Consider the following 21,677-nt stretch of genomic DNA (forward strand, 5'->3'; position numbering starts at 1 on the left):
ATTTATTTGAAAAGACCAATTAAGAAAAATACTAACTTATATTTCGTCCCTTTAAATCATAAAACTTGATGCGTCGATAAACAAGTATATTCTAATGTCTGAAATTGCCTTCTTATATGCTGTGTTATATAAACAAACACACACAAAAGGTTGATGCTATGCTAATAAGGGTTATTCTGTCCCAGCCAGATGGTATCAATGAGGTGTACTTGATTAGCTTGATTACATTAACATTCTCTATAAAAAGCCTCGGCTGTTTGGTCTGACGCATCAGCGTTTGTGTTGACACCGTGGTTGGATCCATCACTCTATAACACTACAGCTGATTACAAATAAATACTTTGAGGAAAAAGGCCGATCTGTCTCAATAGGAAGTATAAGGGCAAATTATGCCTTATAAATGATGAGAACCGACAGCAATACTCAGGATTATGATCATAATTAAACAAACTATTTGAATTGACTGAATTTGCACTTGAGAAACGCTGAAGAAAAACAGTAGGAAGACGGTGATGTGTCGCCCACAACAAGTCCGGGACCAGACTATGCTGTTTGTACCTTTGAGCCGTTGGGCCTTTCGGCTCTATCACAGTCCTTATCCCGCCTCTTCTCCTCCCTCTTCTTCTCCTGCTCCCTCTATTGAGACCGCACACACACAGACACACACACACACGTTTTGATAACAATGGTTAGCCAAGGTATCTGATAAATAAAAGTATTCAGTGACACACAAACAAACACGCACACCAAACCATCAGCTCCAAACCCCAAACCAACATGTCTGAATGAACAAGTGTATGTCTGCTTGTTCTTTGTCTTTGCTGCTAGCCGTCCTGTCACCAGTGTAACAGCGCGCACACCCACACACAAACACACACACACACACACACACACACTCACAGCGACATAATGGATGGCTGATACGCTGTACAAGGCTATGAGTAAATGTGTTTGGAAGGGAGAACAACAAGACGTGTGTACGGATTATTACCGAGTAGCGGTGTTAACGCGAGTCAATTCATACAGCATAAGAGCCCGCGCTGCACGTGCTGTATCGGTGCAGGCTTTAGCTAATGACTGCTGTCAACGCTGAAGGAAGGAAGAAAAATCCCCAGCATGGAAACTAATGCCCACAAGGTAGTGATTATGGTAAATAAAATGGCTCCTTTTGTGTCAACACTTCAAAAACAGTGCAATTTTCTCCGGCACAGAATGCGCGCTGAATACCGTGCTGCCTGCACCGGAACCCATTGAACTTGGGGAACTTTGATAACGGTCATTGGGTTAAGGTGGTATTAGACGAATGAAAGGGGAAAAAAATAAACACCAAGCACATGACCATCGGTCCGCCAATGACTAGATATATTCATGTTTTTCTGTCCGTTGGATAAAGCAATCTGCAATTAGTTGTCAATTAGTTTACAATGGAAATTACAGATTCAGCTGGGTCAGGTGCCACACACACACACACACACACTATTTCTATTGCACTGGGAACTGTACCCCGCTAATGACCTTGAATTAAGAACAAATTCAGACTACAGATGCCTTTTGGTGCCGAGGCTACACCAGTCCGCGGCCTGACCGTGCAGGTGGCGGCGGCAGCCTGGCTGTTCATGGGCTGCTGAGAACGCTAGCAAGAGGGCACCACACTCACCTCCTGTCTGTTCTTGTCAGCGCTCTGAGAGACGGTGGTGGGAGGTGATACCTCTGATGACTTCTGCTAGGAGAGGGAGAGAAATGGGAAAACTATTTTTATACATAGAGGCCTATACATGTATATGAATACATTTTCAAAGGGGATAACAAAGTACCAAGGAACCAGCAGCGAGAGTGAGAATTGACAGTACACAAAGGGGTACAGGACACAAAATACCAAATTAGTACAATAGTAACAAATCATGGCAAATGCCAAGCAATAGTTTGATTTTGAACAAAAGGGAAGAGGGAAGAGAGTTCACCGTGATCAACGATGGATAAAAAAGGAGGGGAGCTTTCGAAAAAAAGCAAAGAAACACTCAGGGAGCGAGAGATAGAGCATGTAGGCTCCTGCCAGAGAGAGCGAACATAGTATTAATTCAAGTGGGGGAAAAAATGCAATCACTTTTCTTTGCTTCAGAATTACAGCAGCATTAATGCCAGCAGGTTACACTGTGGCGACCGCTGAATGGAGTCAGGGTGAGGTGAACAACACAAGCTCAGAGGGGTCGCAGACCTAAGTGGAGAGGAGGACCTCCATTAAGATAGCATAGCCCTGAGTGAGTAAGTGAGTGGAGGAGTGAGTGGGTGGAGGAGTGAGTGAGTGAGCGTGTGAGTGAGCGTGCAAGGAGGTCTGCTTGCCTTTCTCTCAACCCTTTGGTCGATGAACAACAAAGTAAAATCCCCAGATGAAAAACAAGATGGGATGAAGAGGATGTTGGTTTTTGCAGGTGATATTGACAGGGTTACTGTACCTTCACTAATCTCTTGCTATATTAAAACAGAGAGGGGGTGTGCCGGAGTGCTTCGGGGGATGATCGTGTAAACGATTTGGGCGAGAAATGAGCCATCACAAGCCTTATCGGTGTGTGCATGCAAAAAATATCGCGTCAGGAAACACCACCTGAAAATTAAAGTCAATGTGTATCAAATACGACACCTACCAAATTAAACCTCAGCTAAACCTTTGACTGAGAACCTGTTTCACAGTAAGGCTCTTTCAAGCTATTTTTAGAAACCAGCCAGAGTAAGCGCGATGTATCCATGAAAGTATCCAACCAAAATAATACCACCCCTCCCTTCAGGCCTCCCTCCCCAGTCACTCCATCCCAAGCCACACCACCCTGCCAAGCCACACTATTAGAGGCCTGTGACAGCAACAAGTGTTTTTTTTGTTGTTTTATAGCTGTCCGGCGGTATATAGACTTTCAACATATTTGTAAAGAAAATGCCACTACTTTAAGGATGCAATTTCAAGTTTGAGGAAAAGCGCAAATCTAGATGAACAAGCGTCTCACTTTATTTTGCTTCACTTTTGTTTTCGCCAGTCATGTTCTTCATTGGCTGGGAGAGCCAGTGAACAGACTTTGTATTCCAACCCATGAAGTTAAAATGTATTTCGGTTGCACAATTATACCCCAAAGGAATTCTGTGTTGCATGTGTGAAAGGGAGAGGGGCAGGTGTCTGAAACCCACACTGTTTCTAATGACTGGCTGTGGATATTTGCAGCCAACACTCAAATCTAATCAAACCAGGCTCAGACAATCCAAATTGCTAGTCTCAAATCAGCTTTGATGTTATTGTCCGAGATAGAAACACAATCTAAAAACAGTAATAACCTCCTCAGAATGAATGTGGCCAAGCAAACATCAAGCCATAACCCAAGATATATTTTCAGTCACAAAATGCCTTCAAGTCATGTTACAATTTAAATACAAGACCAAAGATTCCTCTTGTGCATATGCAACAGATAAAAATGTCCAGCATCAATGCACAAAAATAAACACATAATTGCTGAAATACCTCATGAGCTACCTGAGGAAGAGGGTCAGGCAGACCCAGATACACTGAGCAGCCGGGAGAGGGGGGGGGGTTAGAAGTGGGGGAATGAAAGTCGACGGCGTAACAAGTGACTGAATCAAAGAAACAGCATATTCACATGGGCACCTTTAAGAAGACAGCGTTTCACCCATTTTTTTTGTCTTTACTTCCAAGAGGCCATTAATCGTGTTAATACATTTTCCTGCTCCCTTTGAGACTAGATTAGCCGTCCAAAAAATGGTACTAAAGTAAAAAGGTTTGAATCTGACAAAGATTATGTTAATGCTAATCTAAATGTTCTAGCTAGGGCACCCCTACACCCTGCCTCTACACCCTGCCCCCCCCCCCCAAACTTCCTCTCGATCCAGGGGGAGCCAAACTGAACGCCACAGGCACTCATTAGCTTCAGACTTCTGAAGGCAACCAGAGGAAAAAAGTCTGACATCCACCTCCCTCCCACCCCCCGACTCCCTCTTCCTCTTCCTTACTGCTGCACGTCCTCCCCAAGCCCTCCCCCCCGGGGCCTGCCGCCCAGGACCATGAGCTTGAAGCCTTCTCCCAGGAAGCCAGCCCTGTTATTTATTTGTTTGTGGGCAGTTGTTATGTTTCTCCATTCCCCCCCCCCCCACCCACCCTTCCTTCCCTCCGCTCCTTTCTCCTCGGTTAAGTCATCAAAAGACCGGCGCTCGCTGCCGTCAGCCCAGCGGTGGTTCGAGAGGGGCAAACAGAATCTAAACAAGTGTTGAAGCTGCTGAGCAAGGCCATCCTGGGCATTTATCCCTCACCCCCCCCACACCCCCCCCAACATCAAAACCACTTCTTCTTTGATAGCTTTAAGTTGCCGCCAGAAGTGGCCAACACAGCGAAAAACGCATGCCGATAGATCATCGCCCGAGATAAAAGGCGGCAAGGGAGAGAGAAAGGGGGATTTAGAGAGACGGAGAGAGAGAAAGAGAGGGATGAGGGCGAGCAAGAGAGCAAGAGAGAGAAATAGGAACGTGAGAAAGAGAATATAAAATTAGGAAAAAATTATAAAATGGTCAAATTATGAGGTGAATGGACAAATGCATACGGAGAAAAGAAAAGTCTGTAAGAGGGAGGACATGTAAGGCCAGGGCTTAGTTAGCGTGGAGTGAGGCTTTAATCGGTTCAGAAGATTAAAATCAAGAATGTAGTGTTTTTTCTTACGTAAACCGTTCATACAAGCTATCAGGATCACTTTCTCAGGAATCGATTATGAGTAGCTGCTATCAAATAGGAATAGCGAGCCATATTCTTCTCTTTGTACTCTGTCTTGTTGCAAGCCCAAACACACAACCAAAAAAAAGCTTTCCTTTTCAACACAGGTTTGGAAGACAGCCATTAGAAGTACTCAAAACTGACATTTGGTATTGTCCAACTGCCAATTATTATGATAATGATTATGACCTTGTCGTGAGAGCAGCCGTTACCAGTGGCTCACATATAATCCACACTTGTTCTTGTCTCGTTTTGTTCTAACTCGACATCCTTACCCCTTAATGACTGACTTGAAGGTCACCATGGCCGCAAATGGCAGAGAAATGTGAAAGGCATAGTTAATGCATCTGTCTTAACACACAATTTGCTGAAAATAGTCTTTGTAGCTTGCCATGTATCAAGAATGGCTCAAAACTTTTTCATCCTTGTTTTAACTTTTTGATCCAAATATAAAAGAAAGGCAAACATATAAAACGTATGAACAATTGAACGACTATATCCTAGAGCGGGTGTCTGCTCCACAATAGCACTGTCTACTTCAGTGAGACTGAGATAATTAGGGCTGTAGTCAACCAAAGAACATCTCGGTAGACGGAAATCAACCAACTCCACCATCAATCAATTGGTCGACGGGGAAAAATGTAATAAAGAAGTTTGCAAGTTGCTCCTTAGGTATCCCATGAGGGCGCATTGCAGGAAGTCAGTGGGTTTCAGATCCACTTAGGGTCCAAGTACGACTTGGTTAAAGCAGAGCTTCAAAGTAAAGCGTGTTTAGATGATATGCCTACATACTTGTTTGTCTTTGCCCTTGTGCCATTAGTTTGGAGCTGAGTAAATGTTGATTAAGTGTCGACTAGAATCCTTTGTTGAGTGATTTAAAGTTGTAAAAACAGGGGTGTTTTGACCTCCGTTCTTTATGTTATTTCTAACAATATAGCCCATTACTCAAAATTAAAATACATCAGTCTGCAAATGTCCCTTCAGTCCCTGAAATAATGGATTAAGAATTGCTTTCTCCTTATATAAGAAGCACCAGCGATCATCCGACAAATAAGAATTGGTCAGAAAAGGGCATATCGACCAATCAATCGCTCAACCGACCAGAACTTGAGAATCCTATAAATGAGGCCTTTTGTTTGTGCCGACACACAACCTGACACAAACACACATTCCAGTATCCGGGTCATCCTGGAGACCACCAGGGTCAGCTGGAAGCAGGTCAAGGACCCCACGCACAAAGTGTCTCTCTAGCCCTCTCCCTCTCTGGCATTACAAAACTGCCTTGAAGTGATAAGTGAGTATTAAATAATTTATTTGTATATCAAACCCATGGTTTCTGCATAGGTGGTGGAAACAGATCTTAGATCCTGGTCTGGCCACCGGGAACCCGATACAGAGAGGGGAGGGTTTGAGGGTCAAAGAGATTGAAATGCGTGCAGAAATCAACGTGAAAAACTATGCACACGTGTATGCGCCTGCATGAGACCATTGCGTACAGACGCAGAAGGAACAAGGAGAAAAGGAGTGAAAGACCCCAAAAGAGAATCGATACACAGATAAAGAGAACTTTGTGTGGTGAAAGTGTGTCTTTGGTTTCCAGCTGCTTGATTCATTGCACGTCTAACAATCCACAGGTTGAGGCTAAATAACATGTGCTGAAGACACACTGGCGGCTCCAGCAGAGGCATTACACACACACACACACACACACACACACACACACACACACACACACACACACACACACACAGTCTCATTAACACACGGGCGTCTGAAGACAGATGGGTCAGCATTCACACGCCCACACGTTGCCGGGGACTTGGGCGAGAGGCAGCCCACTGGCACGCTGGAATGCAGGCACCAAACAAACATTCTCACTCGCCGAGAGGGAAGGTGCAACACTCCATCACCATGGTGATGAACAACTCACCTTGCTCAACAACCCAGGAAGAGGACTTCTGCGCACAAGTCTTATTTCCCCCCTGACAGGCAGGTGTCACTTTTATTAGCAAAGCTCAATTTCCGTAATGTGTTCCTTAATGGCAATTTTGAAAATGATTGTGCCATTAAGAGGCTATTATAGCTGAAAGAGGGATATATTGGGACGCAGGTGTGCATAGATTGGCGGGTCGTTAGGGTGTTGTTTTTTTAAGATCCTTCAAGGTGCCCAACCCTGACCTGTTGCTTTATCTGTTAGTCGCATTAGAAATGAGCGCTTCCTAAAATTACTAAATAGTAAGATAGGAGCTAAGATTAATCGGAGATTGGCATTATTTCAATTATGCATATTTTAATCACTTAATCATATCTGACCCAAGTGAACCAAACTTTAGTTTCATTTTTTAAACAGATTTGGCAATATTATTTTTTAATTCAAAATACTGAAATAACTTTATTAGTGTCTGACAATGAAATGATATTATTACCTCCGCCAAGAAGGTTATGTGTTAATGTCTGTGAGTCTCTCCTTGTGGCCATTATGGAATCTGCAAAAGATCAGCATGGAGTTGCCCTAAGCTGGTGGGTGGGCTGGTTGTGGGCCAAGTAAGCACGAACTGATAACTGATTAACTATTCATGCCAATTGGCCAAAAGAGGGAGTGGCAGTGGGCTTGATGAGCCTCTGAGAGGGACAGCTCATAAAGTTGAGCACAGATTTATTTTGATTAATTTACATCACTTTATTAAATAGATTTTCATTCAAATTCAGTTTTGCCCACCTCAGACAATTTCAAAAAGATAATCTGCAGTAGCCTCTGGTCTTTTGAAACCTCTCAATGGAGTCTGAGATACTGCGTCTGTGATTTTCAAACATATTCAATATGGGCTACAATTTACCATTAACCTCTGAGAATTGAACATTCATTAGATATTATAACTATATCCCCATGCATATTGACGGAAAACATAGATTCATAACTTCTGATTGGGTACACTGATGTGAAGAATAATCATAAATGAATAATTGATGCACACACTCGCTTTTTGCTGTCGGTGGAGACTTGATAAACGTTGCCTGGATGTTGTAGTCCTGGGGCCTTTAATTGCTAGATTGCTGATCACTAGACACAAACCGCAGTGTCCACAGAGGACTGCAGCACACACTATACAGGCCCCAGTGCTAGGTGTTGAAGGTAAATGTCTGAATTGCGATTCGCTGTCAGTACACAACCAACCAATCGGAATCACCGGGTTACATGCACAGCATACTTTTAAATCTAGAACGAGAAATAGAACTGCACTCAAACGTAAAATTAACTTTTGCAACTAAATGCAATCTAATAACAATTGCAGCGTGATTAAATGGCTTACATTATAAAACAGTCTCTTATAACACACATGAGGGCATCCCCTGTTAATGGCTCATAAGGTTACCGTTGGTCTGCTGCTCATGAAACCCATGGTTAACCGTTTTTCATTTAATGGATTCCTTCCCTATAGATCTTCAACCAACCGAAGAGCAGTAATCCCACCCAAAAAAACTGCTTAAGCCAATCAACTACCTCTCTGGGTAAGTTTTCTTCATTCTAATGGTAGTTTCACGATAAAATGAGCATTACATTTCTATGTATTGCGGTGTGCATTACAGTACCCCTAAAGACTGATGACACATTTACCTCTAAATTAAGGGACACAGAGAGTGAGTGTATGCATGATTAAAAGTGAAGATCGTTAAGAGGACGGTAAATTTAACTGGCATGAAGTGTCCAAAAAAACCTAATGCAGGCTTTTGAGAACGTGGTTATGGCTGCAATGGTGGCCAGCTTCTCTGAGTATTATCAAGTACCGTTATCCCTGTGGCAAAGCCCTTCCGCTGAATGTTCCCCGAACCACCATGTTCTCCTCTCTCCCTTCCTTTGTTAATTAAGCCCCCTGCCCATGATAAGCGTGGGCGGCAGCTCCAGAGCTGGGCTGGATGTAGGAGACTGGCAGCGTAGGAGCCGGGCTGGGCTGATTCTGCACTGTTGGAAGATGATCACCAGGTATGGGGAACCTTGGACCTCAGCTCTGCTAAACTTTGATCCTGAGAGCATCTCAGCGTCGGGGGGGGGGGGCGCCAGCGCGAGGTAGAACCCCGATGTTTGTCACATAAATTATGATTTGTAACAGCTAGAGCGGGCTCTTTTTTAGCTCGTCATGGACATGACGCCTCACTCCCTTACCTTCCTACTTCCCTTTCCATGTTAGCACATACAGCAGCACAACCACCTGCGGCAGAGGAAAACAGTGTTGATTGACCCAAACACCATCAGCACGATCCAACCTAGACGAACCTCATCTTCGACCGGCAGATAAAGAACGCCGCTCATCATGCTTTTCTCAGCCTACTAGTGCAACTCCCTTTATTCCCACCTTTCTCAAAAGCAAATATCACACCTTCAAACTAGCCCTAAATTCTGCTGAAAGACTGCCATCACGTTTTGAGAAATGTGAGCACACTAGAATATATTTCCAACCTTTATTATAGCACCTTTAAAGCACCAAGATGCACATAGCATAGCATGTGTTGATCCCTTATGAGCCCGAAAAAAAGAGTGAGATCTGTGAGTCACTCTCCTAGTCTTCCCCAGGTGCACATTCACAACCAGAGGGGCTCGGGCAATTGCCACAATTATGGAAAGAGGCGCTCCTACTGGAAATCAGATCAGCAGAACTTGTCAAACTAGAAAGACAGTACTTCAGAGAGGCACATCGGAAATCCTGAGCCGTTGTTTTTATTAACGCTTTTTTGAGCATATCCGATATCAGCCTTTATCATTAATTGACTTGGTTTTTATCCATCTCCTTGTGCATTTAAATTAAATTAGGTATGATTCTTTTTTGTTTTACAAAAACAAAACAAAAGCTTGTATTTGCCTCCGCTGGGGCAAGTGTTTTACCACTGCGTTCCATGGTTTCATAAACCTTATTAAACTTGATTTCACAAGGGTTTTCAATATAATTATTTGACAACTGTTACAAAGAGAAAACACTCAGACCGTTCAACACAGGGAATTGAAAATGCAAATCAAATAACAAGTCGAACCTGGGGCGTGCATCAGTGTGTTCCTGAATCCTCAGACGCCAGCCTTCCGAGTTGCACTTATGACGTCATTTCCGGTCTCGGAGCATTTATAGCGTTCCTGTTCATCTTTGTGATTGTGTCATGAAACAGAATCGTGCCACAATCACTAGTTGTTGTTAATTGTTAGCTACATTAGCCTTTTTAGCACACCCGACAACAAACAACACAACTTTACATTGTATTGCACGCACAGCAAGTCCGTGCAATGCATAAATTGGTGAACGGAATAAAGTAGCAATGTAATCAAGTGTGTAAGAGCATTTAAAATCACTATTCAAATGACCAACGTGGTACAAATACAAAGAAAATAAATCTCTCCACGGGCGCAGCCATTTTTGTTGAGGGCGTCATCACTGCTCTCGGCCTACTTTCAGAATTCAAGAGATGATGACAAAAAGGGGGCATGCCTCCGAGAAATGCCGCAAGAAAGCTGGGAGATTTCCCGACTTCCGACTCGGAAGGCTGGCGTCCGAGGATTCAGGAACACACCATTGGCGGAGTGCGGTGTGGGGGTTGCGGCGTGTGAGAGGATACTCACCGGTGGCGTGGTGACCGCGTCCTTGTCGTAGTACTTCTTCCTCTCGTACTTGTCCCGGATGAAGACCTCCATGGCTCTGAGAGTGTTCAGGGGTTAGGGACCATGTCTCAAGACTTGCTTACAAACACAATCAAAAGGAAACTCACCACTGTTCAACCAGTGTTCCAGCCTTTTCTCCCCTCACTGCTCAGCCAAGGACAGGAGCTCTGTGGCCCGTTAAGCGGGTTGGATCTCATGGTGTACTTGCTCGTGGCTATTTGAAGGGGAAACAAGCCATTCGTTCCAAGCTAACTTCTGACAAAACTAAACAGTACTGTATATTGATTTTTTTTTTTTTTTAATTTGCCACTGTGGTACCAAGGTGTAGCCAATAAACTAGACACCCGGTGTATATTTGAAAGACTTTGCAATCTGCAGCAAAAGAGACTGTAATGGAAGATACGGTTGCTTTGGGGTACAATTTACTTTCAAGAGACAGCTTGGTATCAGACACCAGACAGACAACCCGTATAACTCATTCGGTTACATCCCAACACTTTCCAACATCGATAAGCTTTCAGATCAATAAAAATGAGAAAGGGGGGGAAAAAAACAACTGGGAGGATTGAAAACCTGATGCCATGACTGAGATACAAAAATTAATAGCGTTCAGGCCATTTAAAAGAACGAATAAAATTATGTAACTAAGTTTCTTAGTGGAAAAAGAAATGCAACCAATAAGAGGTAGCTTTAACTGGAGTTTATCAAATCTCACATCCCTGATTACCAAGACTACAGTTAGGACAATAGTTGTCCTACCTTGACTTATGAGAATAAACAAAACTTGTCTTTTATAGGAGGGGTTTCATTTCCTTGCAAAATAGAGTGCTTAATAACCACTGCATGAAGGCACATGCTGCAGTTAAAACACACACAAAACACATCAAAAAGCATTTTCATGCACTTAAAAGGTTTGTCCTTAAAAATGAGTTTATGGACAGGAAATTACCTTGCCCTCATACAAAGATGCTCAAATCTTGCTAAAATCTTCCCCTCCTTTCTACCCATTAAGGACTCATCCACTCCACCATCAAGACCTAGGGGAGGATCCCAGAAAAATGAATCATAGTAATATGGCTAATTCCTGTCTCTTATCTCCAATCGTCGGGCTCCAACATTGAATCTGGTCATGGCTTTCAAAGGATGTGAACAATGGCGACCACCCGCGCTGATCCGTCTCCCAGATGGGGCTGTGGAGATGATTTACGTTCAGCGTGGGCAGGTGGGCACGTCTCTGGCGAGGGGCGCCTTTACATCGTCGTCATGAGCAGATAGAGCACCGCACTCTGACACGTAGCAGAGAGCCCCGGGATGCGTGGTTAACACGCTGCACGCGCGCAAGACGCATCGATTCACATGCTAATGGAAAACAAAGCCAGGGGGAAAAAAAAATACTCCCAGATCTTTATTCACAACGCGCACGCAGACCCGTACAGCAGCCTGATATCATTCTTAGAGGCTGAACCAAAAACATCCCCCCCCCCACACACACACACACACACACACACGTTTATTTTAGAGATTAAAGAGAGCCGCACAGAACCGCAATCAACAAAAGACTCCCATTTTCAACATCGCTGCCCCATACCCTTGCCCGCACACACACACACAGACAACAGAAATGCACACAGTAATTCTGGATGTGTTATCTGCCTTTTCCAGACCGCGCTGCCGTTGAGGGAGCTAATAGAGGCCCGCGGAGTTCAGAGTGATGACCACCCACCCAGTTCTCAGAGTTTGGCCATTACAGCCGGGCTGGGGGCGTGGGGAGGGGGCTTCAAGCTCAGCCCTGCCGGAGGACATGATCGAAGCATATGCTGCTCATACAGCCACAGATGCTCCAGGTCCTATAGCATAGACGCTGTTGCACAGTGCAAAAATAGAGAGCGACAACGCCATGCGCCCGACCATATGTCTTGATTCTGTTCAAGGACACCATTGTAAGGAAACATAATGAGATATTTCCACTGTGCAAAATAGAGGGGAATGTGGTTTGATCAAAGAGGATTTGAATGGGTTGAAAAAAAAACAACAACATTGTATCCCAGATGTGCATTAGCTGGTTACAGGCTCTGGGGGGGTGAAACATTATTGGTTAAAACGTGACTTCGTTACTCTCACAAACTGTAGCGATGTTGATTAGATGGATATAAAATCCCTTTCTGCCATACCCAAGTCTTTATGAGGTGAATAATATGGCAGTGGAAATGAGCCAACGAATGGTAATAGGTCATTTGCATTTCATGCAGACTTCCGAGTGCATTTCGCTCCATTTGATTGTATTACTCTAGCAGGGAAGATCATTTTGTGTAAGCCATGAGGTCTTATCTATATAGACAGATTCATAGGCTGGACTCTTATTAAAGCTAGGGTAGGCAATTTATTTTAGAAGCATTTTTTTGTTTGTCGTTTTTCCCGACAGCAATCAATAAATCAAATGCTCGGACAAAAAAAAAGGAAAAGAGTAGGACTGCCTACCCTAGCTTTAACTCATTGATAAGCCTCACTGTTAGACAGCGGGTGGGCCCCTCGCTGTCTAACGTCCCCTGTGGTAGCATTGATGGAGCATCACTGGAGCGTTTATTCAATGAACCCTTATAAATACGTCGCAACTATCCATACATCAACCATAGATCATATAGACACACAAACGCATACTATTCATTCAAAGACAATTAAATCGTAAATAAAAACACACAAACAACACACACAACCCAGTTGCAGGATACTGGTCCGTCTGGGGCCGTCTGAAGCTGTCTGGGAGGTGGGCCTCGTACATCTGGCGGGCCCGTCTGTTCCCGATGTCCACCATGCTCTGGGCGGGGGGGGAGAGAGCAGCACTGTTCAGCTCCACTGGCCCTCCAGGGAAGGGGGAGAGAACTTGTCTCTCCCTTGAGTGGGAGGCCGGATACAGCTGTGCATTATTTACTGAAGGAACTGCAGTGCTTTTCGAACAGTACCCCGTTTTTGCTATGAATTCGAGAACCAAGTGTTGTGGAGAACAAGGTGTGGAGAACAAGAGAGGCCATTCACGCAATAGTGACTGTGTGTCAATATCAGACATAACAGATTAAAATGTCATCACAGTATTACAATAGAGAAATTATCTAAACCTTGAGACCGCAGAGTCTGAAATGCCAATATTGATATAATCTTGTATTGCTGTACCTTTGTTCCCCTACAAAGGTAAAGTGGAGGGGAAGGGGAAGACACACACACACACACACACACACACAAACAAACAATCTGTCAAACCTGAATTAGAGGTGGCTGATGGATGGGAAGATGATGGCATAAATGGGGGAGACAGAGTTTTACTGATCAGCCATGCAGGATTAATTAGTCAGCTGTGATTATTACCATGCCGTCTACTTCCACTCAGGGAGGTGATAGATGGACAGAGCCCTGAAGCACAGACAGTCACACTCTGACACGCGCGCTTGAGGTCAACCACGGCACGTTGCAGTTCACGTGCAGCACTTAACGTTACTCAGTCACATCTGAGGCCAGGAGCTACTTCTAAACAACGCACGTGCATGGACTAGTGTTGGTCGGTCAGTGTGTTTGTGTGAATATCTAATATCTTCGGTGTTATGTTACTATGAATCTCCTGCTGACAGTCGTGCGTCGCCGTGTTCCAGAGGGACTGAATGAGGTTCTTTACCTGGATCTGTTCCGGGGTCCACTGGTCCAGGTTCACAGACTTGACCCTGGCGATGTGGACCCCCAGGTTGCGATGGATCCCAGCGCAGCGGATGCACATGAACACCCCCAGGTTCCAGGACGCCCAGCGCGGACCTGGGGAGATGAACGATTTTAGACACATATATTTATAGATAGATATATATTAACATAAAAGCAGCGAACAATAGAAGCACTAAGAAGGTCGAGTGGTGGATTCGTGCTTTCACAAAACCCTCATGACTTATGGGTTTAAGATGGCGAGAAATAGAACACAGCCTTCTGACTCGGATGATACTTGAAGCGACCATGACCAGTTCATGAAGCTAACATAAGAATTCTAAAGGGAATCAGGCCTTGGGAGACAACCAATATCTCAAATATATATATTTGAGAACCGTGACAATGAAACCTTTCAGAAAACACTTGCTTCACCTGTGAGCTGTGAAGTCTGTGCCTAGACTCATAACATCGCTCTGTGTGATTCCAATGAAGCGCAGTATCCTTAGATCATTTATTCTGATACCCTGCCGAGTCATTGTCTTCATCCTCATCCATATGAATCATTCTACATCATGTGGAACATGGCCAAAGGACATGATAATTAATGATACAATTATTTTCTACACAATGAATACCAATGTTAACATCTCACACCGCGGTCCTTTACAAAACCACAGCCAATCTGGGGGCTGATTTCCAGCCAGTTCATAGCCTTGTGGGACTCTTCTCCAGAGACGCCCACGCTCCAACGAGCACCGCAGAGAGAGATGCTGATCTACCCCCAGCTACATTAGCTGTGCCAACAGAGCCATGATCATCTAAAGAGGGAAAGAGCCAGAGAAACAAACTGGACCTAGTGATGTGGGTCGGGGGGGTCTTGGCTCAAGACAGACAGCAGAAGTCCTGCTGCAGTCCTGGTTCGGTGCGGGGCGTAGAAAAGCATGAAGGTGGCCAAGTTGGGCTGGTTGGTCCGGCCTGCAGCTAAACAGCCATGTGGCCGTGATAATGCACCAGCGGTAATGCGCAGAGGTTTTCTTAATGCGGCTCTCGGGCAAGGGATGAACTAAGCCTTATATATGTAGTCTGAAAAAAAAAAAAAAAAACACAGGCTAAGCAGCAGTAAGCTTCGAGTTTGATTGAATTATGCCGCGCTGAAATGGACTGCTGTTCTTCGGAGTGATGGATAGAAGAAGAAAAAAATATAAGATACTTTGCATATTTTAACAAATTCTCATTAGGACTATCGACAAATCCAATTAAAATAAATCTGGCCATGTTTGGTTGCAGACTTCAAAAAGACTAATAAATAAATGATGTGACAAGGATACAGTCCAAACCAGTCTCAGAAACGATTGGATGCGAATGTGTCTGTAAACATCATTGTTTATGAAAATAGCATTTCAAAGAGGCAGACCGCAAACCCAAGCGTGAACTCAGAGACATCCTTATTTCCACAATTAGGCTCGGATGAAACAGAGTGCTGATAAATCAATCAAATCCAATTTGATAACCTGCCAGTTTGGAATGGAATTACATGAAAAAAAGGACTCTGGAAACGCCGGGCTCATCGCGGGATCTCCCCGTTTCACCAGCATGAGGGAGAATTCTCTATTAACAGAACCTGTTGAGCGGCGCAGCAGGGGTTGATTGAGTTTAGACAAGTAAATGACCCGCGCAAAAACATTTTCCCCTGAAAATAGAGTCCTCTTGTTGAGTCGATACAGGGCTCTCTGTGCCTGGCGTCCTCGGCTACCGTACGGGCTGGGGAAACGCACTTATCCACCACAGCATCTACAGCCGAGACTAGGGCTGCTCCATTATGGGAAAAATCATAATCACGATTATTTTGGTCAATATTGAAATCACGATTATCCAAACGATTATTTTTGAGTTTGAAAGCATAATGTATTTATTCAGCGTGTCTGTCCCAAAAAACACCTTGTAACTGAGAACTTTGAAATTTCGACTTAAAAATATACACAAAATGGTCAGAAAGAAAATTGTTCATATCTAATAATAATGTACAGATATGTATCCAGCTATTCTAAAAAAGAAGGAAAAAAGAAAAAAGAAGAAAAAAAGAAAAATCGAATATATTAGTTTTGTGATCGTTTGACGCTAAAATCAAAATCGAAATTCGATCAATCGCCCAGCCCTAGCCCAGACAAATCTCAGGCCTTTAGGGTAATTTTCCGGAGTTTCTGGAAAATGCTCTTTCAGCAGTGGAATGTGAATTTTATTATATATAATATATAATGGTGTGTTTGTCTAGGTGAGGTGTACAAATGATAACAGGCCGCAGCTAAGAGGATGCAAAGAGGATGATTAGAGATTAAATGCTTTCCTGTTTTGCTGGCTTCGCCAAATTAGGTCCATCCTGGATTGGGTTTTTGGGCTAGGTGCTGAATCGCTGCCCTCAGCCAGAGGATCACTTAGTAAGGCTTGTTCAGTGAAGGCTAGAAATGGTTTCCGAGTATCAACTCAATTATGGAAATGTCAATAGAATTTGTATATTTTTAAGGAAAAATGTGGTTGAAATAAAGCAAACTGTCTCAATTTAAGGGCAGAAGACACATACAAAATAAATTCATGTGATATAAAAAAACATCAAATAATTAATTATGTAATAAAGTATCTGAATAAAGTATGAGCGTGTTAACAAAAATACTACAGTATTCATACACAATATTCAATACAAGGATTGATAAATATTAATCTCTACTTCTGTTGTTACCGGGGCTCAGAAACAATGAGACAAATAAATACACAGTGGGGGGGCTTTCTGCAGCTGCTAGGAGCTCGACGGAACGCGTTGTCTTGCTGAAGATCACGTGAGCAACCCTTTACCGGCCTGACAAACAGAGCAGCAGAGACATCCCTCAATACAGCACGAGACGGGGCATTAGCCAATCACAGCACCGATATCACAACATGTGACCATGCCGTCCCAGGAGGTTCTGCTGAGCACTGGAGGCCCTGCAATCCCAGAACCGAATGAAAAGCAGTACGAGTTAAATTGATTATTATTTCCCGTTACTGAAGGAATGGGTACAAAAAAAAAATGTATTGGATGCATAGATTTTGTCTGTATTGTATGCACAAGACATCCGAAACCCTATTGTCCCAACACTAAATCAAAGGATGTATAAATAAACACCTCCAAGGACTGTTTTTCGTACAAACCCGTTGTAACAGTGTCTTCACAGAAAACACACTTTGTTGTCCTCACAGCGGCGACTTCACCCACCATCCGCGACACGCTGCCAACAAGCATGCTGCTTTTATAGTCGTCTCTTTATATTAGTTCAATTCAACATGAAGAGAAGGAGATTACACCCAATTATAGGAGCAGCGCAGCGCTACAGCAACCACAGAAAAACACAACCTGCCAAAGGCACCGCAAAGCAAATAACACAACTTGGGCTAATGTGTTAATTACTAAACTGATCGAGCGTCAATGCGTGCGCGTGTGTATATACTCCTGGTGTACATCCACTTGGGTTCTAAATGACTGATCACTGGCCGAGCCAAAAACAGACACTCAAACAGTTTAAACTTGTGCCATTGCGTGCGGAGTGCACACACACACACACACACACACACACACGCACACAAGCACACTTCCGAGAACACCCAGGAATGAGAGACACTCTGAATTTCTGCAAATACGTCTGCATTTGCGTTTTTTGTGCACTGATAGGCAGTAGAATACACTAACGTAGCAACGGTGTCAGTATCTTCTGTCTTGTGTGAGGCGTGTTGTCGGTGGCACCCCAGGCCCCCTCTGCATGATGAAAAACAATGGCAGGCGCCAAGCTGGTAGGGCGGGGCTGCAGCCAAGTGAAGACGGGTGCAAACCGAGGCTTTTAACGTCCTCCCAATGAGTCTCTCAATCAATATTTAAAAGAGACCCAGAACAAACGGGCGTGGGACATAGACGGAGAGGGGGGCAGAGTAAGAGAGACAGAGAGGGAAGACCGCATCCAGCAGATGCTAATGCAGAAGGATGAGGCTTGAATTAAGACTAGCCCTCAATGGCTCCCGCTCTCAGCTGTAATACGGCTGAATTAAAGCAACGATTCCTGTAATGTTTGCATTGCATGCAATTCAAATAACCTTCGTGGTAACCTACGCTGCCGTTGGCATATTGATGAGACGAAAACACAGCAAGACTTTTTCATATATACTACAGTCAGTCAAAGTAGATATTCAGTACATTTATTCAGTAAACTTCTCTTAGCTATATTATAAAGTTACACTACTGTATACTGGCATGTTTATGCACCTACATATACAAAAACACACACTATAAGCTAGTATAATGATACACAATCTGTAACCCCTTTCCCCCTTCTTGTTAGTAAGGAAATGGAAGAAGGGAGTAGGCTACCCTAATGTATAGGTGTACCTACACCCTCCAACACATGAATGGAATCAACCCATTCAGACAAAACGTTTCCTTTTATATTTATGGCTATTAAATAAATAAAAAAGTAACACACCCAAGTTTGGCTGTTGGGCTCTTCATCTTTAATAAATGTATAGCACCGTTCTTTACGAAATTGGCAAGTGGGGCTCTTAGCCCGAGTAATTCACCCGAGGCTGCTAAAAAAAGAAATTGCATTAGGGCTCAGAATGAGCCAAGACCAATTGAAAAAATATATCAATCCGAAAATAATAACAACAGCACTCTGCTGCTCCCTGCTGGTTGCAGAGCATACTGCAGGAGAATTGCCCCGCCGTAAAACCAACGGACTCAATAGTACATACACAAGGAGAATATCATCACGGATTGTTTGGTACGATTTTACTCGCAACCAATAGGTGATAACAACAGCACAGTTTTGTTATTATTAGACAATGTGCTCACAACTGGCATATTGAAATTGAATTATATAATGAGCCTCGGCTAGTTGCCCTTGGGCACCAAGGTTTATTAAGCCAAAGCCCAGCAAGCTGGCGGTACAGGCAGCATTCAGACTTGCGACCCAGTTGGTGCTCTGACCTGCCACTGTGCATCAGGCATGGCGGATGTGAACGACCAGATGACATTCACAGACCAGCCCAGCACTGGGGGCAGGAGCCCTGCTGGGCCCGACATCACATGGGGGGGGGTCGCTGCTCCTAATGAGGAAACTACCAGCTAGCCCATGTCCTCCACGTCATCATACATAAAGACCACCGTCTCCTACAGTGGAGGAGTCTGCATGTGCATGCATGCATGTGCCTCTGTTATGAGAGCGAGTCACACGAGTGTGGACGTGTTTGAGAGAGCGAGAGAGCAGCAGCACCAAGGACAGCATCACGGCAAGCCAGGAAGGCTTGCCAGAATCTGCCGTGCTAGCAGAGGACAGCAGAAACGCTTTAACAGGGTCCCCTCCTCGTGAGCCCACAGCCAGACACACACACACACACACACACACACACACACACACACACACACACCTGGAGGCGTACCAATAAACATGTTTTTGGTGACCTTGGAGACAGAAAACAGTGAAAGGCAGACAGTTTCATGGTCTACTCTACGCCACATGTTTTGTTTCAAAGCAGATTTCCAATTAGAGGTGCCGCTAATTGGATTCATGTTTAGATTACAGCTTGAATCTGCTTGTACAGAGACATTTAAACCAACAAGCATGATATGTTGATATTATTGTTGGCCAAACATAAGAAGTGAGGCAGCTGAAAAGTTTGGACGCAGAAAAATGATTGATTTTCTCAACCAAAGGATTAACCCAGCTCAGTACTTGACCCACTTCCCATTGAGGTTTGGTACCTCTTTTACGAGAGACCTGAAAGCAGCACAAATGTACAAAAACTACTAGGGAATAATAACATATCGTATACTTTACAGTAGGGGCGTAACAGTACGGTACACTGAAGTCACGGTTCGGTTCATACCTCGGTTCAGACATCGCGGTTCGGTACGAGTTCGGTACAATGAAGGGGAAAGAAAAAACAAAAATGCAGAAGGCAATTCTTTTTTTATTGTGCATGTCTCAGGTTGTACCACCTAGTGTGATACAACCCCTACCCTGAGCTAGCTGCAACAGCCTGAACTGTGCAATCTAAGATGTAAACAGTAAACAATAAGTACCCCACATCATCTCCAGACTCCATCCTTAACTTGTAAACAAAGTAAGACAATCAGTTATAAAACTGAAAATGCAGCATGTCTTATATTATACAATACCACTACGAGCCAGTCCCCCAATGAGCTGTCCACAAACGTGCCATTTTTTAGAGGTGGGTCAAGGTGGAGGGTGGGGATTGTGGCCCTGAGCAGCTTGCGGCCACGGTACCATGCACTCGTGTTTACAGCGGATGTATCGCAATGGCGAGGCGCACACAGCTTTTGACCGTGTTCTGTGAATATTCTAGAACACTCCGGGTGCTCCAGCGGGAGTCCTGGAGCTCTATATCCAAATAATATCATATTATACACGGATACCTAGATCATATAATATATATTATCACGGCCAAAAGCTGTGTGCGCTTTCAGACGATATTATGAAGCTCAAACGACTGCGTCGGGTTCTCCGACGTCTCTGGTTCTTCCACTTCCACAACAATCTGAAGTAGACTGAACCGCGACATGGAGGAGAAAGGGATTGTTGCCCGCGATTATTGACTGCGATTGTCTCCTTCCGGAGCCCCGCAGCACCGAGGCGGTGGTGCCTCGGAAGCGGGCAGCGGGCTAATCCCTTTCTCCTCCATGTCGTGGTTCATGTACTTCAGGGAGCCAACGCCAAAGTTCCTTTCCCCCAATTCCTTCTCAACCATGGCTGAGATAACCCCAACTACGGGTCTCGTTGTGGAAATACCAGAGACATCAGAAAACCCGACGTGTTATGCGCCATAACACGCTCGGCTACCTAGGCGCCAATCAGGGCTGCAGGCCAGTTTTATTTTATTGCATACTGTGTATGCTCCCTGCAAGTCCATGCGCTGAACCGTGACGTCCGTACCGATTCGGTTCAATACGAATACATGTATCGTTACAGCCCTCCTTTACAGACAGATACAACTGCTCTGCGAGCCACTGGGAAGTGTGAAGTAGGCGAAGCTTCATTTGTCTGATTAGTAGAAATCCATTTCTGTCATTTACATTTTCCTGTAAGAGGTCTTTAAGCTTTTGTGGTACTCAAATTTCTGTGAAACTCTCCAGATTACTACAAACTATTGACAACTTCTTCAGAGCTCATCTGGAAAAATAAGGAAAGATAAAGAATAAAAAAAAGAACAAGGCTGTTAACACATCTTTGTGGGTAAGTTTGTGGGTAAGACCACTAGTTCCATGGAGCATTGTGGTAAAAATAAATACGCTCCGGAGAGTATCCCATCAATCACATTGCGAAACAAGCAGCAAACTGGACTGTTTTTCCCCCGAGTGAAATCGTCCGGGCTACATAATTGTACGTAATTGATAAATATTTAATCACACAGGAGATAAAGCAAAGCATCGTTATGACAATACAGAGATCAAGATGTTATGAATTATTCACACCACAACCCTCTCGACCTAGACATCTGTTTACCATCGCCATAGTAACAAACATAAAATACAGACAGGGTACTGTGGTAGTAACT

At 44.1% G+C, this 21,677-nt stretch overlaps 1 protein-coding gene across 1 annotated transcript in view; it reads right to left on the reverse strand.

The window, feature by feature from the left end:
• smap1 (small ArfGAP 1) overlaps positions 1-21,677 on the reverse strand; it is a 68,095-nt gene that overhangs the window by 41,298 nt on the left and 5,120 nt on the right. The window contains 5 exon segments of the mRNA XM_079729712.1: positions 559-636; positions 1,658-1,723; positions 10,362-10,437; positions 13,130-13,215; positions 14,065-14,198. Of these exon segments, the coding sequence (XP_079585838.1) occupies positions 559-636; positions 1,658-1,723; positions 10,362-10,437; positions 13,130-13,215; positions 14,065-14,198 (440 nt within the window).

Source organism: Pollachius pollachius (genome assembly GCF_949987615.1).
Source record: "Pollachius pollachius genome assembly, chromosome: 2".
In the NCBI taxonomy this organism is placed as follows: Eukaryota; Metazoa; Chordata; class Actinopteri; order Gadiformes; family Gadidae; genus Pollachius; species Pollachius pollachius.